Source organism: Cydia strobilella, chromosome 14, assembly GCF_947568885.1.
Source record: "Cydia strobilella chromosome 14, ilCydStro3.1, whole genome shotgun sequence".
Taxonomy (NCBI): Eukaryota; Metazoa; Arthropoda; class Insecta; order Lepidoptera; family Tortricidae; genus Cydia; species Cydia strobilella.
In genome coordinates this window covers 423,339-440,068 of record NC_086054.1, presented here as the reverse complement: position 1 = coordinate 440,068, position 16,730 = coordinate 423,339, and the positions used below count along the sequence as shown (strand labels likewise).

Sequence of the window (16,730 nt, the reverse complement as noted above, 5' to 3'; positions counted from 1 at the left end):
TCTGTTGATGGTGGTCCAAAACACTAAAGAACAGTTGTCAGTCATTAAAGTGACAAGTGACATTTGACATTTCGAACTATGGAAAAGACCACCATCTACACTAGCGCCCCTAGCGGCGAATTCATACGCGTTAGCCCTCACTAATACCAATAGATGGATACAGTCTAAGGAAAAAACGTGCCTCGAAAATCAAGACAATTTGATTCTCGTTCAGAGGGCGCTACTAGTTTTGGCCTACAGTCGTATAGATGGCGTTGACGGTTTCGTTTATTATTTAACAATTTTAACGCATATCAGTGAAATAACATGGGTCAAAATCATAAAAATAATTAATGCAAATAAAAAAAATCATTTATCTATATATCTAAATACATTTTATCGTATTTTTATAAATCTTCATTTTTAGTTTTAAAGTATGTCGACAGATGGCAGTGAATTTACTGGGGTTACAAAATTTAATATGACAGTACCGCTCTAGTATAAGTAACTCTATGCTAATACTTATCAAGACAATTCTAACAAATCCAGACACAAATTCGGTTGCGTTATTTTATCTCCTTCTATGACCTCCTATATGACCACTTCCTGCGTCCATCATCAGATATTCGATGGTACTGCAGGGAAAAGGTACCCCACGTTCATGCAAATTTAAATTTGTATGCAGGGGGTGCCTTTTCTCTGCAGCTGACTGTACCATAATATTGCGTTATCACCCAACTCATATAATGTATTATGTTATCACCCAACTTAAAGAGTGTATGTGAAGTTTTAGCTCAATCGAATACAGGGAAGTGTGGTCTAATTTATCTTGCAGGACTTGATACATACATTGCAACGTTGCAACTTAAGTTTGTAAAAAAAAATCCTTTACACTGTAATAGATTCACCTACATATGTTTTACAAATAAACACTGACTATTGACTATTCGAAATGCATGGACATGCCACTTGCTGAGAGGTTTGTTCCAGGCGGAATGTAAGAACTTTTCTTCTTTCGTTCGATAGCTAAATTTTATGACTATCCCTTTTCTAAATAAGTCTTCCATGTCCTCGATAATTTGAGTGTCCTCTAATATGTTATGACTGAAACAGAAACAAAATAGATTAGATGAGGTCATGAGTTGTATAGGTATAGTGGTGCAGGCTAGTATGGCGGTTCATTGGCAAATTATGAGAAAATAATGTCACTTTTAGAAAGCTCTCGTTTTTAAGTCAGGGGGATTTTTTTTGTTTCTCAGTATTCAGCAACATCTACCTGTAAGAAATGATCTTAACACACACACACACACACACACACACACACACACAATGTGCTAATACCCATACTTAACTTTTTTTTTAAGCAGAAACATATGCGAGCGTTACTCCAGATTTTTAAATTAAAGGAAAAATGGAATAATTTACACCTCCGGCAGGACTCGAACCTGTGACCATTGGAACATCGGTCCAATCGCTTCTGCCAACTGAGCCACGGAGCCCTACATAATTTATGGCACAAAGTGTGGTGGTCTTTTTTGTCAATAAACTTGGATTCTTGCATACAAAACCAGGTTCTAGAATATAGGTACAGACAGGGTAAGAAAAAAATGTTTTTGAAGTTTTGAGTGAGGTCGACGGGTTTCAAAGTTTTTAATATTTGTTAGAATCCTTATGCACTTTTTCTATAGTGTGAGTAAATGTATGAATAATTACGTAGTTTTTAACAAGCAGAAACGTCTGCGATCGATGCTATTAAGCTTAGAATAAATTTAAAAGTGGAAAAATTACTGCCTTGGGTGAGACTTGAACTCACGGCCTCTGGATCTATACTCCAGCGCTCTGCCAATTGAGCCACCAAGACCTCATCCATAGTCAGCAAATCTTCCCACTATATGGGTCTAGGGGACCCTAGCGATATCTACCGTAAGAGTGTTACACTTCTTAAACGGCCACCGGAGTTCCAAGTAATATTGGAAGTTCACGTTCAGTTAGTGATAGTTTAACAAACTTACATACATACATATAATCACGCCTATTTCCCGGAGGGGTAGGCAGAGACCACGGATTTCCACTTGTTACGATCCTGACATACCTCTTTCGCTACCTTCACTTTCATAACGTTCCTCATACACGCTCGCCGGTTTAGGGTGCTCTACCTGGTCTTTCTTCAGGATTTCCCCCATCTGATCAGAAAAAGTCCGCCGAGGTCTGCCCCTTCCCAACTCCCGTTTCTACCTCTCCCTTATACACTCTCTTTGTTAGCCTTTTTCCACTCATTCTTTCCACGTGTCTAAACAGGGAGTATATATATATATTTCGCTAGCATTTTCTTCTGCGCCTAAGCATCGTCATCGACTGAAAAACAAATTCATGATAAAGTCAGTTATTGATTATTGGTCAAACAATCTACACGAACTATAACTTTTTCTATAAATAAATTATTGTTCTTTAGAGAAACTTACATTATCGGTGGCATTTTCTTTAGTTTTCACATAAAATCAGTATATATTTTTTTCTAGTCAGTTTGTATTTTCTTCAGACGCGCACGCGTGCTTGTCAATGTCAATTGTCAAAACGTTAAGCCCGCTACAGACTACGCGGTGCGAAGCCGCGAACGCGAGCGTGAGTCGATTTCGCTTTAGATTAACTTGCGTTCGCGGCTTCGCGCCGCGATTCGCGCTCGAGTGTGCTTTAAGTTGAGAGAACACAATTATCCGTGCATGTTAGGCCCCATCCATTCGCACGAGAGCTTATAGAAAGAGATATCGCTTTCTCGCTCTTACTTATGGGTGCGTCCCACACGCAACGCTTTTTAAGCTCTCGTGCGTATGGGGCCTTATAGTTGGTCAAGCAAATCTTATCAGTAAATAAGAACAAAAAAAACTATACTCATCCTTTTCTTTTGGGTGCTAGTACTAGTGTAAGACAAAGATAGTATGATTCTCTCTCTTGTTTGAAATGTCTATGTTTGAAATGAGACGGTCCTTTAGCCCCATAGACCTACGACTCTACGAGTAGCATTACATAGATGCGGGCTACCGCGTGCGCCCGTAAGGGATAGACATAGATGACGTCATAAACGTGGGGGTACCATATTGGTAAAAATTACGTTGGGGCGATTACCCTGGAGGCAAAGTTTGACGGTATTAAAATTGTTGAATAAATGTCAATGGGCCGTTCTATTTAGGCGTATGAACAATGAAATACCTCCTATAATTCGCGCAGGTGGTACAAAACTAAACATGTTTAGTAAATAAAACGTAAAATAAAATGTATTATGAGTTAAAATTTTATGAAATCACAAATCACAATCACATTATTCACACCAATTAATGTACACCACATTTAATCTTCACAACATTTGTTTATTTTATTTTTTAGAATTAGAAATACGAAAAACTTAAGTCAAAATTACCCATAAAATGATGATATCTTCATCTGGTATCCCTAACATGATTGTTATGCAGCTAAATTAAGAAGAAGATTAAAAACGGCTGACTTCAGACTCGTCTGAGTAGCTGACAGATTACCACAAACAACCTACGTAATTTGGGCGGATAATTTTACAAATAATGTTTTGTTAATTTGCGTAAATAATTGTGATATTTTTATTGAAATCGTTTGATTCTACATTGCTTTGAGTGTAACGTAATTTTACGATGTTATTCTCACATATTGCGTTAAGAGGAAGGTGTAAAATACCGTACTTACGTGTGAAAGGTTATGTTCTCATATTTTTGCTCAGAGCGGCTATGACAGCCAATTACAGAACAATTCACCATTATTTTATCAATTCAAAACGCTAACCATCACTATGTTTTATAAGAGAAAGCACAATTTCATAGAAAACAACAATAATTAAACAAGCAACGAAGCATGACATGTCACGTACTTATTTGTTTGCCACAATTTCGGTTGTGGCAGCGGTGGAAAAGTGAAACTATGACAAAGACAAAAAGTAATATATTGCTCTCTGTCACTACTACTTAAAGATACATAAGACTATCCCGTTCGGTCATTTCGCCCCACCCCTCATGACCGATCCATGTTATACTAGATTCATGTTTAGCCCGCTCCAGACTACGCGGCGCGAAGCCGCGAACGCAAGTGTGGATTCGATTTCGCTGATTAGCGAACTAGATTCCAAACTCGCGTTCGCGGCTTCGCGCCGCGATTCGCGCATGAGTGTGGAGGGCCCTTTTGACAAACTATATAATGCAAGTCAATTTGTATAAAGCTGTCACTCAACTGTCACTCATTTAAACTCTTTTCAATTTGGAAGTGTAGTAATAAAACTAACTATTCGTGTTCAATCTTTGTCCGACACACGTCCGAAATTTAAATAAGGCCAGCCATTGACATACACTCTAGGCATAGATAATCGTGGTCACTTTCGAATGATTGTCGATAACTTTTTTCATTACCGACGATGATATTGACGTGATATTGTTATCGTAGTCATGTATGAATGAATGAATGTTTTTCATGGAAATATGGGACACTTGGCAACACTGGCGCACGTGTGCGGCAGTCTGTAAGGTTCGCACCGTTTTGACGTATTTGCCTTTACAGGTCGTAACACACCGTCGCACCGCACCAAGGTCATTGTGCGACGCATCCATAAGTAAGAGCGAGAAAGCGATATCTCTTTCTCGCTCTTACTTATGGGGGCGTCGCACAATGACCTTGGTGCAGTTCTAGGAATAGGTAGTACTGGCGTGGGCTTCCATACTATCGCACCGAACCGTCAAAACGGTGCGATCCTACCTTACAGACTGCCGCACACGTGCGCCAGTGTTGCCAAGTGTCCCATATTTCCATGAAAAAAAAAGAAAAACATGGAAATATGGGACACTGTTTGTGTCCCTATTCCTAAGGGCCCTCCACACTCGTGCGCGAATCGCGGCCCGAAGCCGCGAACGCGAATGTGGAGTCGATTTCGCTGAATAGCGAACTAGACTCCACACTCGCGTTCGCGGCTTCGCGCCGTGATTCGCGCATGAGCGTAAAGGACCCTCTAGAATTGCTCCAAGGTCACGGTGCGGTACGATGGTGTGTTATGGCCTATAATTTCGAAGTGTAATAATAAATCTAGCTATTCGCGTTCAAACTTCATCTGACACATGTCCGACAATTGAATAAGGCCACCTATTGAATGGATCTTTCAAAAACTCTAGGCATAGACAATCGTGGTCACTAACGAATGATTGTCGATTAGAGATTTCCGGTTCTAACGCCATCTTGATAGTAGCCTCGTGATTAATTCCTTTGTTTTTTGCTCATTAATATTGTTTAAAGTGTAATATCGATAGCTTTATTATACAATAATCTAATGTGGTAGTGTGCAGTGAATGGAGAATTAATCTCAAAGCGTGTTTAACCACCATTTTGGAGTCAACGGCCGGTAGTCCACGTGCTTCTCGTAAAATCCAGCTATCGGTTTTACGAGACAACTACAACAACCACCGAACAGCGTCGTGCTCTAAGAGCATTTATTTTGTTCCTACCCTTTTACGTGACATTGGCTACGGGCAACACCGCCCTCAAGTCCATCAAGAAAAGGAAAAAAAAAAAGATTGTCGATTACTTGCATTATCGACGGGATATTGTTATCGTAGCCCGGTACCATGCTCGCAAAATGACAGTTTTTTACGATAACGTTAGAAGACAGCAGTCCTATCACGCGCAATATGATAATAACCATTTCACGCGCAATATGACAATAACCGTGCTAAGCCCGCTGGTCGGATTGCATGAAGCCGGTTGATGGGCTGCAGCCGCAAGCGTCAGTTGACGCCTTTGGCGGTCAAACGTTTAAATTCCATTGAGTTCAATAAGTTCAGTAAGGGTTAAATTGGGTAAGTCGGTCATTCAAGGCAAATCATGTTGATTATTATAAAGGTACCTACTTAGCGGGTGCTTTAGAACTGCACGAGTGTCACAATCGCTTCCGCCCCTCCTCTGGCCCACACTAATGTATGCACGCCGCGCCGTCTGCGCTCGCGCCGCAAGCCTAAAATAGAACCATTATAATTTATAACTACTTGACCCGTGACTCACGCCCCATTTTTGCATATTCTGACACTAACAGTTGACCATTGCGCCTTATATCTTTGCGATAGTTTTAGGGCGTCCGCTAGCTGGCGCGGGTGCACGCCGCGGGCGTATGCGCGCGGATGCCATTGCAGGTAAACTCCGCCGAACGCGTCCGCGTCAGTTAGCGTTGCTCTTAGTATTTTTCGTTAACCCGCTCACCCGCTCCGTGCACCCGCACCAGCCAGCAGACGCCCTTCGAATTGTTAAGTATGGGTCAAAGGTATCTACATTATACTCTCTCCCGGCCGGTTTCGGCCACGGCGACTGTTTCAGCTCCGTTGTTGTATACGTTCGTGTGCTCGCATGTGGTTCGCTTAGCCGATTTTATTTGCGAAGACCCGTGCACATGACGGGCAGGAAAGCACACCATTGAAGTAATTACGTAATAGCCGCTGGTGGGCGGACCTTCAGCTCATCCCTTCTGATATCTAGTTCCACAAGTCGATGGGATTCAAAGTCATTCGTTTGTTTAAGCACAACAAAAAGTGATACCTATACGTCTCTATATGAAGGTACTTCTGGTGCGTTGTTTCATCGGTTACTATTGTCACTGACTGTACTAAAGTTCCTATTTGGTCTAGTTATGTGGACGCTTTTCCCACTGTCACAGTGTTGACAATGAAAATGATGATGTCGTGAACACTTGAACAGTTATGCCTAAGAGGAAAAATGACCTATTGATGGGTCGTTGAAGACCTTGTCACATTTTCATCGCGAGATGTGAAATGTCATAATCTTAAAAAATCGTTTAGCGGAAGTCTTCAGGGGTGAAAAAAGTTATGCTGATTTTTAGTCTTACAGGCTAATTCGAACGTGCACATGCTAACTAATGATTCAAATATTTGATGTGAGGTGCACTTTTGAATTGGCCTGTTTAAGTAGGTATCTTCAGGATAGAATTGGAGGAAATTTACGAAGATATAATTGACATCATATTTGCAGTATTTGCACCCCTAAAGCCGAATCATCCTCAAAAATAATTATAAGTCCAAGTGCCGGACTCCCAGAACTGCCAGAGTACTAAAGTCCATAAATGTTTACTGAAATTTATTACTTAATCGTATTTATGAACGTTTACACTAAAATTAAAACAAAGGTCAAACACATAACTCACTATCACCGAATATTGACCCCTCAGTTACACAACAATGATTCAATCAACAACAGACGAGGTTGTTTACATCTGCCTCTCGCGTGTGTTATGCCGTATGGTTATACTGAGCGCGTCTATCGACACAGTTCTCTGATCATTTGTATACTTTATTGCAATGGTGTAAAGTCTAATATTAGTCAGTTTAGTTAATATGATTTCCTTGAAACGGCTTGTCCGACATACGAGCGATTTCTCAGCGAGAATCCGAGTCTAACAAATGGCAGACTGTTGAAAAATATGTAGAAAGAGTGCAGTATGTTGCTTGGAAATAAAATAGTCAAGAGATATTACCAAGTTTTTTGCAGCAGAAAGTATAAATTAGAAAGAATCTTGGTAATCTATATTTTTTTCTAAAATGATCTTAGTTTTCAATACTTAATAAATGCCATCTTGTCATACTGATCTGTGATCTCAAAGATCTTAATAAAAAAAGTTAAATGTCTCCACATTCTCGCGAGTTCGGTTGAAGATTATTATCCTCGTAACCTTTGCTATTTTCAATCTACTGAATATTCTCACTGTACCTACCTAAACTGTTCTCACAAGAAAATCTAAACTAAATTAAACCTCGTTTCCCCATCATAAAACACAAATTACCTCCTACAGACATGTGAGACATTATGTCGTGACAGACGTCCCAGCAAATACGAGATAAAACAATTTGTGTGTCAGCTGCACTTGCTTTCGATGGTTATGAAGCTTCGAGGGAACTTTCCCTAGTTTCATCTTAGTGAAATCTAGGATTAATTTAATAGAGGGTAGAGTTATGTATGATATCATCCATAAAATTTTAAAATGTTGACAAAAATCGCCACTATACTTACTCAACCTCGTATCTGCAACACTCATTTGATGACAAAAACACCCGTATTCCGAATGAAAGAAAAGCGACATTTCCATCAAATGATTGTTACAGATATGAGGTTGAGTAAGTATAGCGACGAAATGTTACCACACCACACCAAGATTTTATCGCTAACTGTACTTTTCTTTCAACAGGCAACTATTACTCATCAAAACAATTCTAGCAAACCCGAAGACAATTGTTTTATCGCAGAGTTCCTATGGCCACCTCCTGTCACCCAATGTACATTGTCAAGTTTCTGCTGAATCGATAAATGGGAAGAGGGTGAGGTAAATTAGAGCTTGCTATATTTGACCGGAACATACATACAAACATTGCAAGTTAAATAATAGATTGTAATAAAATATAGAACATCGCTAGATTCCCTTGTGAATAAATTCTTACAAACAAACAAATGATTTACTTTACACAACACTATAACACTCTCTGTGCCTTTTTTAGACTTTGGGTCGTAAGGTTTGTACAGGTGTATAGGTTTTTAAAAGGTCGGCAACGCGCGTGTAATATCTCCGGTGTTGCAGGCGTCCATAGGCTACGGTAACTGCTTATCATCAGGCGGGCCGTATGCTTGATTGCCACCGACGTGGTATAAAAAAAAGAATCACTAACGCCTTTCCCGATGATGCAATACAAATAGACTCAGTCATAACAGCAGCGTTGAACATTACCTCAATTAGCAAATATATTCGTCAGAATTAGGGCTAAGGCTGATGAGTCAGGCGTGAGTCCCTTCAGTGGGCGAGTGTCAATGAGTTGCAGTTTGCAGTCATGCAAATAGGCGCTTAAACTACTCATACACTCTACAAGTCATCTGAGGTGTTTATGTTTAATGTTATAGGAATTGCATTTTAATAAGATTACAACTAAACGTTCTCGTACAAACAGCTACCGTATCTTATACCTTTAAACGAACAATTCTTGTATATATCTATCTATCTATCCGCATCAAAAAAACCCTCTAGACTTAAAAGTAACGTTTAACGGCATGGACTTGGAATGCGTAGGGACAGCAACATATTGACACTAATATGAATTGGAAAAAGCATATTGCCAAATTAAAAACAAAACTGTCATCTTTTATTTATGCATTGAAAGAGCTTAAGAGAACGACAGATTTCCAATCTGCGCTTACCGCATACTATGCCTATGCCTACTCATGGCTTAAGTATGGTATAATACTATGGGGAAATAGTACGGATGTGAAAGACCTATTTATACTTCAAAAAAAATGCATAAGAATTTTAGCTAATATTTACTGCCCAGAAAGCTGTTTACAATATTTTAGGGAATATAAACTTCTTACGCTGACCTCTTTATACATCTTGGAAATGGGTAAATTTGTTAGGGAAAACCCAAACCTGTTTACCTATATCCGAGATCAGCCGCGACGATATGAATCCCGATTTAAAAATAACCTGGCAACAATAACAGGCTCTAATTTAAAATTATACAGCTCAAGTCCGTACGCCATGGCAATAAAAGTATACAACAAAATAGATAACACTATAAAAGCAGAACAATGTAACAAAACGTTCTTGACTACACTTAAAACTTACTTGATTGACAAATGCTACTACACTCTAGAAGATTTTTTTACAGATCCGTCTGATTAGTAACACCACTATTTTTGTACACTAATTTTAAATTTTAAATTTGGATAATATTGTAGATAAGGTTAAATTGAATCAAATTATTGACATATTGCACTCTAATATTAATTCTATTTCTAAAACATTTACATTCTTATTATTTTAATACTTATATAATTTGACATCACTTAATAATAATTATTTGCCCGTTTATTTCTGTATTTAATACACTGACAATTATCTGATTCAATTCGGCTTATATGTATAGAAACTACTAAATTGACCTACTTTTATATTATACACATAGATTTAAGATTAGATCCTAAGTATGCATGTAATATTGCTATGCCCCCACGGGGTCCATGTGGAACTACCAAGAATTTGTAATACCTATAAAACCATGGTTGCAATAAATAAATATGAAATATGAAATATCTATATATATTTCGGGAATCTCGGAAACGGCTCTAACGATTTTGACGAAATTTGCTATATGGCGGTTTTCGGGGGCGAAAAATCGATCTAGCTAGGTCTTGTCTGGGAAAACGCGCATTTTTGAGTTTTTATATGTTTGCCGAGCAAAGCTCGGTCTCCCAGGTATTCTATATTTAAATTACAATTCTTGTATCTGTGTATACTTTTTCTAAGCGGTGGTGGATATGACGTCCGACATTCAAGTTTTGAGTTTTTAGGAACTTATGTACGGAATATCATTTGATATTTACCACTAGGTATTCGGTAGGTAAGGGAAAAAAGCGTGAGGAAACTTGCATACAATCGGCGAAGAAATTCAAAGATCTATGTGTAGTTCCTCATTGGGCCAACGTGGGGACTATAATAACAGCTATAATAATTTTTTCCCCTCACTAGCTCGGAAAGCCGTCTTTTATCCTTTAAAACAAGCGGGGAAAGACGCATTTTATCCACTAGTGGGGAAAGTAATTTGACCTTGGATGGAGCGTGTTTAAGTAGCTTTTGACAGATAACAAAACGTAAAACGCTCATAATAATGGTTCGTTCGATATTAATTATTATTACTTAAATAAATGGTTATAAACCTTAAATTCCATAAAAAACATTTGTTTTTATAAATGATGTTAAATGTAATTCTGAACGCACAAGTTGAGTCGATGCAATTTCAAAACGCATTGTTAGAAATGTCAACATTGTCAACAAAAATTTTCTCGCCGACTCCGAAACGTAAAAATACACAACTTCCAGAGTTTTCTGTTATAATATCGTATTATCGTAAAAAAAATAGTGATTCCAGTGATGAAGATGATCTAACGCCTGTGGATGTTGCACTTTCCTCGCTATAGTGAGGGGAAAAGTTTTGTGTTACTCACGGGTGCAAATGTATTTTACTTCTCGTGTGTTGAAACCACTCGCTACACTCAGGATTCTTTTTTAGAACCACTCGCTTCGCTCGTGGTTCAACTATAGAATCCTTTCGCTTGCTCGTGTTTCAATTCCACACTTGCGGGTAAAATACAACTTTGCACCCTTGTATAACATTTCATTCATAATTTAAGAGCATGGCTCTTGTCGGTGGAGTATGCGCCAGTTTAACAAATTAATTATTATTAAAGAACTTATATAACAAAGAATATAACTTATATAACAACCTTGTATAACAAATAACTATTAATTTAATGAACATAATGATTTATTGTAATTTTAATTCTAGACATAATTTGTTTTCATTATCAATTATGTGATGATAATAATTTATATTCTGATGTTTGACATGTAAAATTTTAAGAAATTATGAATAAATGAGTATGAGTATAGCCCAAGCCCTCTCGCGCATGAGAGGAGGCCTGTGCCCAGCAGTGGGAATTATTATATACTTTTCCTAACAGATTAACATGTCGTTGCTTAGTTGGAGATGACGCGATATACCAGTATATAAAAAAAAAACAAATTGGCACCCTTCGTCGGGTCTAAAAATTCAAGATCTTGTTCCACACCAATAGGACCATCAATTTGGAAAAAAGTGTTTTTACTGTCCTCAAAAGCAGCTATCCATACAAGTTTCAGTCTATTTTTCGATGTTTTTTTTTTGATGAAGTGGTTTTGCCATTTGCACAAAATTTGCCAAGATAAGCCGCGGCCGACCAAGAGCAGTTGAAGGCACTAAAAGTCAGCTACCCCCACAGAGTAGGTATTTTCTATTTTTTTATCAGGTAGGGTTTTATGCAGCCGGCCACCGGACTATTAAATTGACGAATTCCGTATGTCCCAACAAAAAGAACTCCCTTTGACAGATATCCGTATGCATACCCGGCGAAAGTCGTTTCGTAATGCAAAGTTCTTCCAGTAACATTTGTTCTCATGGCCGTCAATGGAATCCTCAACAATCTGTTTGTTTATCTAAATTAACAAATGTTTGTATTCGAGCTACCTATTTGTGCCGCCCAGTGGGCGGCGAGGTGACGGATCTAGCGCCTTCGCGCCCTTGCCCTCTGCGGTTAAGGTGCGTCCAACCTAGCCAAGAGAATCGTTCAGGGGTCGGAAACCGGTATTTGCTCCATACAAAAATACCGGTATTATTACGTTCTTTTTCGTTCTTTTGTTTATAATTTCATTTTTAATGGGACGTTTTAATAATGCAAAATTGTTTCCTAAATACATGATTCAGTCCTACGTAATGAGCATAAAATAATTCAAAATATTGGGCTATTTCGGGGTTTTTAAAAAATACCGGTTCCGAGCCCTGCTGAATCGTTTATAGAAAACAACAATCGAATCTAAAATCTCTGTAAGGTTCTATTATGGGCCAGAGATTAAATAATTTTAGCTTTTTTTTAGATTTTGTGTTTATTAGCGTAACTCATGTAAGGCTCACTATAAGAGCGCAAGCTTACATTAGCGCAATTTGATCGCACCTTTAGTCACTTCACAATCTACTTCGAGACCACCGCTTATAAAGCCATACCTGTTTTAAGACATCTAAATCAACTCAATCAGACACAACTTGATATATTGTTATTAGTTCTTGAAGTTGTGTTTATTCACTGACGCTTTGCTATTGTAACTGTAGGTAACTAAATATAATTTAGTGTTATAAGTATATGTTTTTATGTTGTATCTTCTTGCTGTATAACTCTTATTAACTGTAAACACTGTAAGTATGTTATGTCTCTTTCTTTTCGCCTGTTTACCTGCCGTCATTCTTCTCACTTGATGGTCTCATCGAAAAAATCTGCGCTAGAAGTCGCCAGCAACATGCTGAGATGAGGAGATGAGGTACTTTCTCTACGTTTTTGTTATATGCATACTGTAAATTGTCTAGTTTCTGTTTACGAAATTGCATGTAATTCAAGCACATCTAATAAGTTATGTACATTTTAAGATGGACAGCAAGTTATTTACGATTGTAGTTACACTTGTCACCTCTTGATCGACCGCTGCCATTTTAGGTACGAGGCCAATATATGTTATACATAACTTGAGATCTCAAGTCTTGTTTAGCAGTAGATAAATAATTGTCAGTTTTATTGGCTTGTATAAAACATTGCAAGGTCAATGAGGAGAAAACCGGCATATAAAATTTGTTGCAGGGATGACCTTAACATCAAGAGCGTGAATTTTCGTAATGAAGGAAGAGCTTCATTCCTCCTGCTCTACCAACCTTCTGTTAGTGGAGTATGTGTCTGTTTTTTCTTTGACTTATTATTGAGGCCTCTGATTAAAGTACTACGACTCAAGCACTTGATTGATAGCCGGTGACAAACTTTTTACGCACGCTCGCCGGACAATGTGGTCACGATAAAAACATGTTTGCCGCGTGCGCGTGGGCAACACAAAAACACCACCGATATGGCGCGATGATACAATACAAGGGGGTGTGTGTGATACTACATTAGATCTCATTTTAACTACTGCTAAAAACGGGGTACTTCCCATGTACCTATTTTGAGTTCCTATTTTAGAACTGCACTGCATTCTCGGAGTAACTGACGTGCGCAAGTTTAATTATGGTTTGCCGATACACCAAATAAGCGACCTATGCTCTTCTGGCTTGTTATGTACGGTACACAATCGTACATTTGTATATTTATATTGTAACATAAGGTACAAAAATATATATGATTATATTATAATTCGACGTCAAATATATTCGACGTATATGTAGTACGTAGTACCAAATACTAGTGCCATTACGCTTAATCGCGTTTCGCGAATTTTTTTTTTTTAATAAACAAAGTATCTACCAGATTATTAGAATACCAAACAAAGGATGATCAATTGACCATGTTATTGAGCTTGAAATCTTAGGTATATTAGATCGCATGGTGGATATATTGGCACTAGAGGGCAGCTGACCATGTCAGCAATAAAAACGCTAGATAATACCGGAGCTTACGGCAACTAACGGGTTGATTCGCTAGAGAGAACCGGAATCTAAATGGGCCATCGAAGTAAGAATAGAGTATGTTTAAAGTTTGCTACGCGTTCTTATTGGTTATGTTAAGATATAAAGCTAAGCGCTAGTAGAAAAATAAGAGAAATGTTTTATAATTTTAATAATCTATATAAGTAATAAACATTTCCCGAAAAACTTAAATCACTCTTACGAACATCGAAGTAGAATACATATCCCGAAGACTTATTCAATTTATTTTGCAAAACGAAAGTTGCTCGCAAGCGATATCGCTGTGTTCTGGATCATTCGTGATTTTCGTCTAATGCAAAAGTGAAGCCAAACGTACGTCACGTCTCTCCCCGGATAGCCTGGAGACTGGAGATAGTTATATGGACGGACAAAGTTAAAACCACGAGACCTCAGGGCCCTCCACCTGCTATATATGCAATTAAAACTGCGGGAGTCCATGAGTCCATGACCTTGTCGAGTCTATGGAGGAACCTAGTCTTCAACAGAAGGACATGATGTCACGATCCTCAGCATTAAGGGAACGACTGAAGAAAGAATGTAAAAGCTAGACTCACCGATGGTCTTGTTGATCCAGTCAGCCAAGTCTTCTTGCAACGGGAACAGCTGACGCGCCTGCGAGTATAGGATCTTCTCTCGGTAGTAGTCTTCATCTTCTGCGCTGGGAGTTTGTGCTGCTAAAGCACTGTCTGCTCGCTCGTAACTGCTGCTTTTCTTTCTGTTCACCACCACCTGTGGACATAATAATTGTAATTATATTAATATTTTTTTTATATTTGTCTCAAATAATAGTTCTAAGTTACCCTCCGGCCCGGGGTGCCACAGAAAACCAGCTCTGTGGTATTTATTTATACCAGAACATATGCTGATTAGCGATGGCGTCCTTTTGTAGCCACTATGGCGGCGCCAAAATTTATGTTGTAATTAGTTCCCTTACTCCTTTTTCTTATCTTTTTCACTCTGCTGGTGGACCTGTCTATTTTTGTGTAACATTTACTTTAATAACTACCATGAACCTAGCTTTAAGTGTTTAGTGAGTAAGTTTTTTTTTTGTAACTGTAGTAGTGCTGTTTGTAGAAGGTTTTTCCAATAAATGTCTTTTCTTTCCAAAATATTTCTGTCTAGGAATTTGCGTCTCTTAAAGGTTTCATTTCATTGCTGAATCTAAGATTGTTAAGTTTGACAAAAAATATGAAATATTCATTTTAAATGCAGTTTATTAAAAAAGGCTCGTACTAAAATGAAATGATACAAAAACTTGTCATAAAGTACATTGAATACCTATGTAAATGCTCCGTAAAGAAAGAATGGAATGAATATCTACAACTGTTTGTTTGTAGCTGAGAAATGAAATGTTGTCCCTTTTGAACGCTATTTTAATGATACGAAGGTTTAAAAATCAACGGACGTATCCATTCCGTATTCCGTGACCGTACCTACTTTTGTTTTACAAATAAATAACTGCCGCATTCATTAGTCATTTAATTTAACGTTCATTTGTCAACATCATGTTGTTATCTTTGTTTGACAAGCGCCGGGACATTGGTTATTTAATTAACTCTGAGTGTGATAGTATTTACTTGATTAAATTGAAATAGAACACAACTTATCCGAGCTCGACACTTCTCAATGTCCTCTTTTCTACTACATGTGGATAATTAATAATAACAAAAAAAAGAGCCTAAATTTCTTGCTTTCATTTGAAGATTACAGTTTTCAAGTTAGTTATCTAAGTATCTGGAGCGATCGCCAAGACGAGCAAAGCGAAGCGTACGAGCTCTATACCGTACCTTTACTCGAACCGCTTCGTCTTTTTTTTTTAATTACTATTTCCTAATGTTAGTATATTTTTCTTATTTTTTGTTCTAACTTGTATATAATATAATGCTTCCTACTCTAAATCTTTATGTATACATTAGTTATTTTTATTAGCTGTCTAGCTATCACGGTTCATGAGATACAGCCTGGTGACAGACAGACAGACGGAGAGACGGACAGACGGGTGGTTTTTTACCCTTTGGGTACGGAACCCTTAAAATGAGGGTACTGATAGCATGTTTTTAGAAACCTCTCCATGCTCCACGCTTCGCGTCTCTTTTTTCGCCCTGAGTGTTAACATACTCAAAAGCATTAGAGCGCTCAAAAGCATTGAAGATGCGGTCAAAAGTGCCAATGAGCGCGCGTTCAAAAGCTTTCGGGTCCACAGACGGGAATGAGGAAACCCAGGATTCCAATAACCAGGTAATTAATATACACCTTAACACAGCTACGGCTTTGGACAGAATAGCATGGCGGTCTTTGGTGTCGAAGGCCAAGATACACTTCGGGTCGTCGCGCCACAGCAGTAAGTAAGTAAGTAAGGTAATATACAAACCTCTCCATGTTCTACACTTCGCGTCTCTTTTCCGTCCTGAGTGTTAACATACTCAAAGGCATTAGAGCGCTCAAAAGCGTTGAAGATGCGGTCAAAAGTGCCGCTGAGCGGGCGGTCAAACGCCTTCGGGTCCACGGAAGGGGAAGAGGGGCCCCAGGACGCGCGGCTGCCGATGGTCGTCGGCCCGCAACGGTAATATGCCATTGCCTCCCTTTTCTGAAACAAATGAAAGAAGACTTAGAAAATTGTTCGTAGTAGATAACTATATTGTAAAGTAC

General features: G+C 38.5%; 2 protein-coding genes and 1 non-coding gene across 5 annotated transcripts in view; all 3 read right to left on the bottom strand.

Moving 5' to 3' along the window:
* Window positions 1–16,730, bottom strand: part of LOC134747026 (uncharacterized) — a 426,043-nt gene that overhangs the window by 254,339 nt on the left and 154,974 nt on the right. The gene's annotated exons all lie outside the window — the stretch shown is intronic.
* Window positions 1–16,730, bottom strand: part of LOC134747024 (GAS2-like protein 3) — a 154,343-nt gene that overhangs the window by 27,878 nt on the left and 109,735 nt on the right. For 2 of the 3 annotated variants that reach the window (XM_063681573.1, XM_063681574.1), the window contains exons 3-4: window positions 16,453–16,668; window positions 14,636–14,810 (exon numbers count right to left, since the gene is read on the bottom strand). In XM_063681573.1, coding sequence (XP_063537643.1) covers window positions 14,636–14,810; window positions 16,453–16,656 — 379 coding nt within the window. In that variant the 5' untranslated portion in view covers window positions 16,657–16,668. Of the gene's footprint in view, window positions 1–14,635; window positions 14,811–16,146; window positions 16,301–16,452; window positions 16,669–16,730 lie in introns of those variants that run through there. The other variant, XM_063681575.1, reaches the window with a different exon arrangement.
* Trnay-aua (transfer RNA tyrosine (anticodon AUA)) lies at window positions 1,768–1,840 on the bottom strand. The gene has a single exon. It is a non-coding gene; the product is annotated as a tRNA-Tyr (tRNA).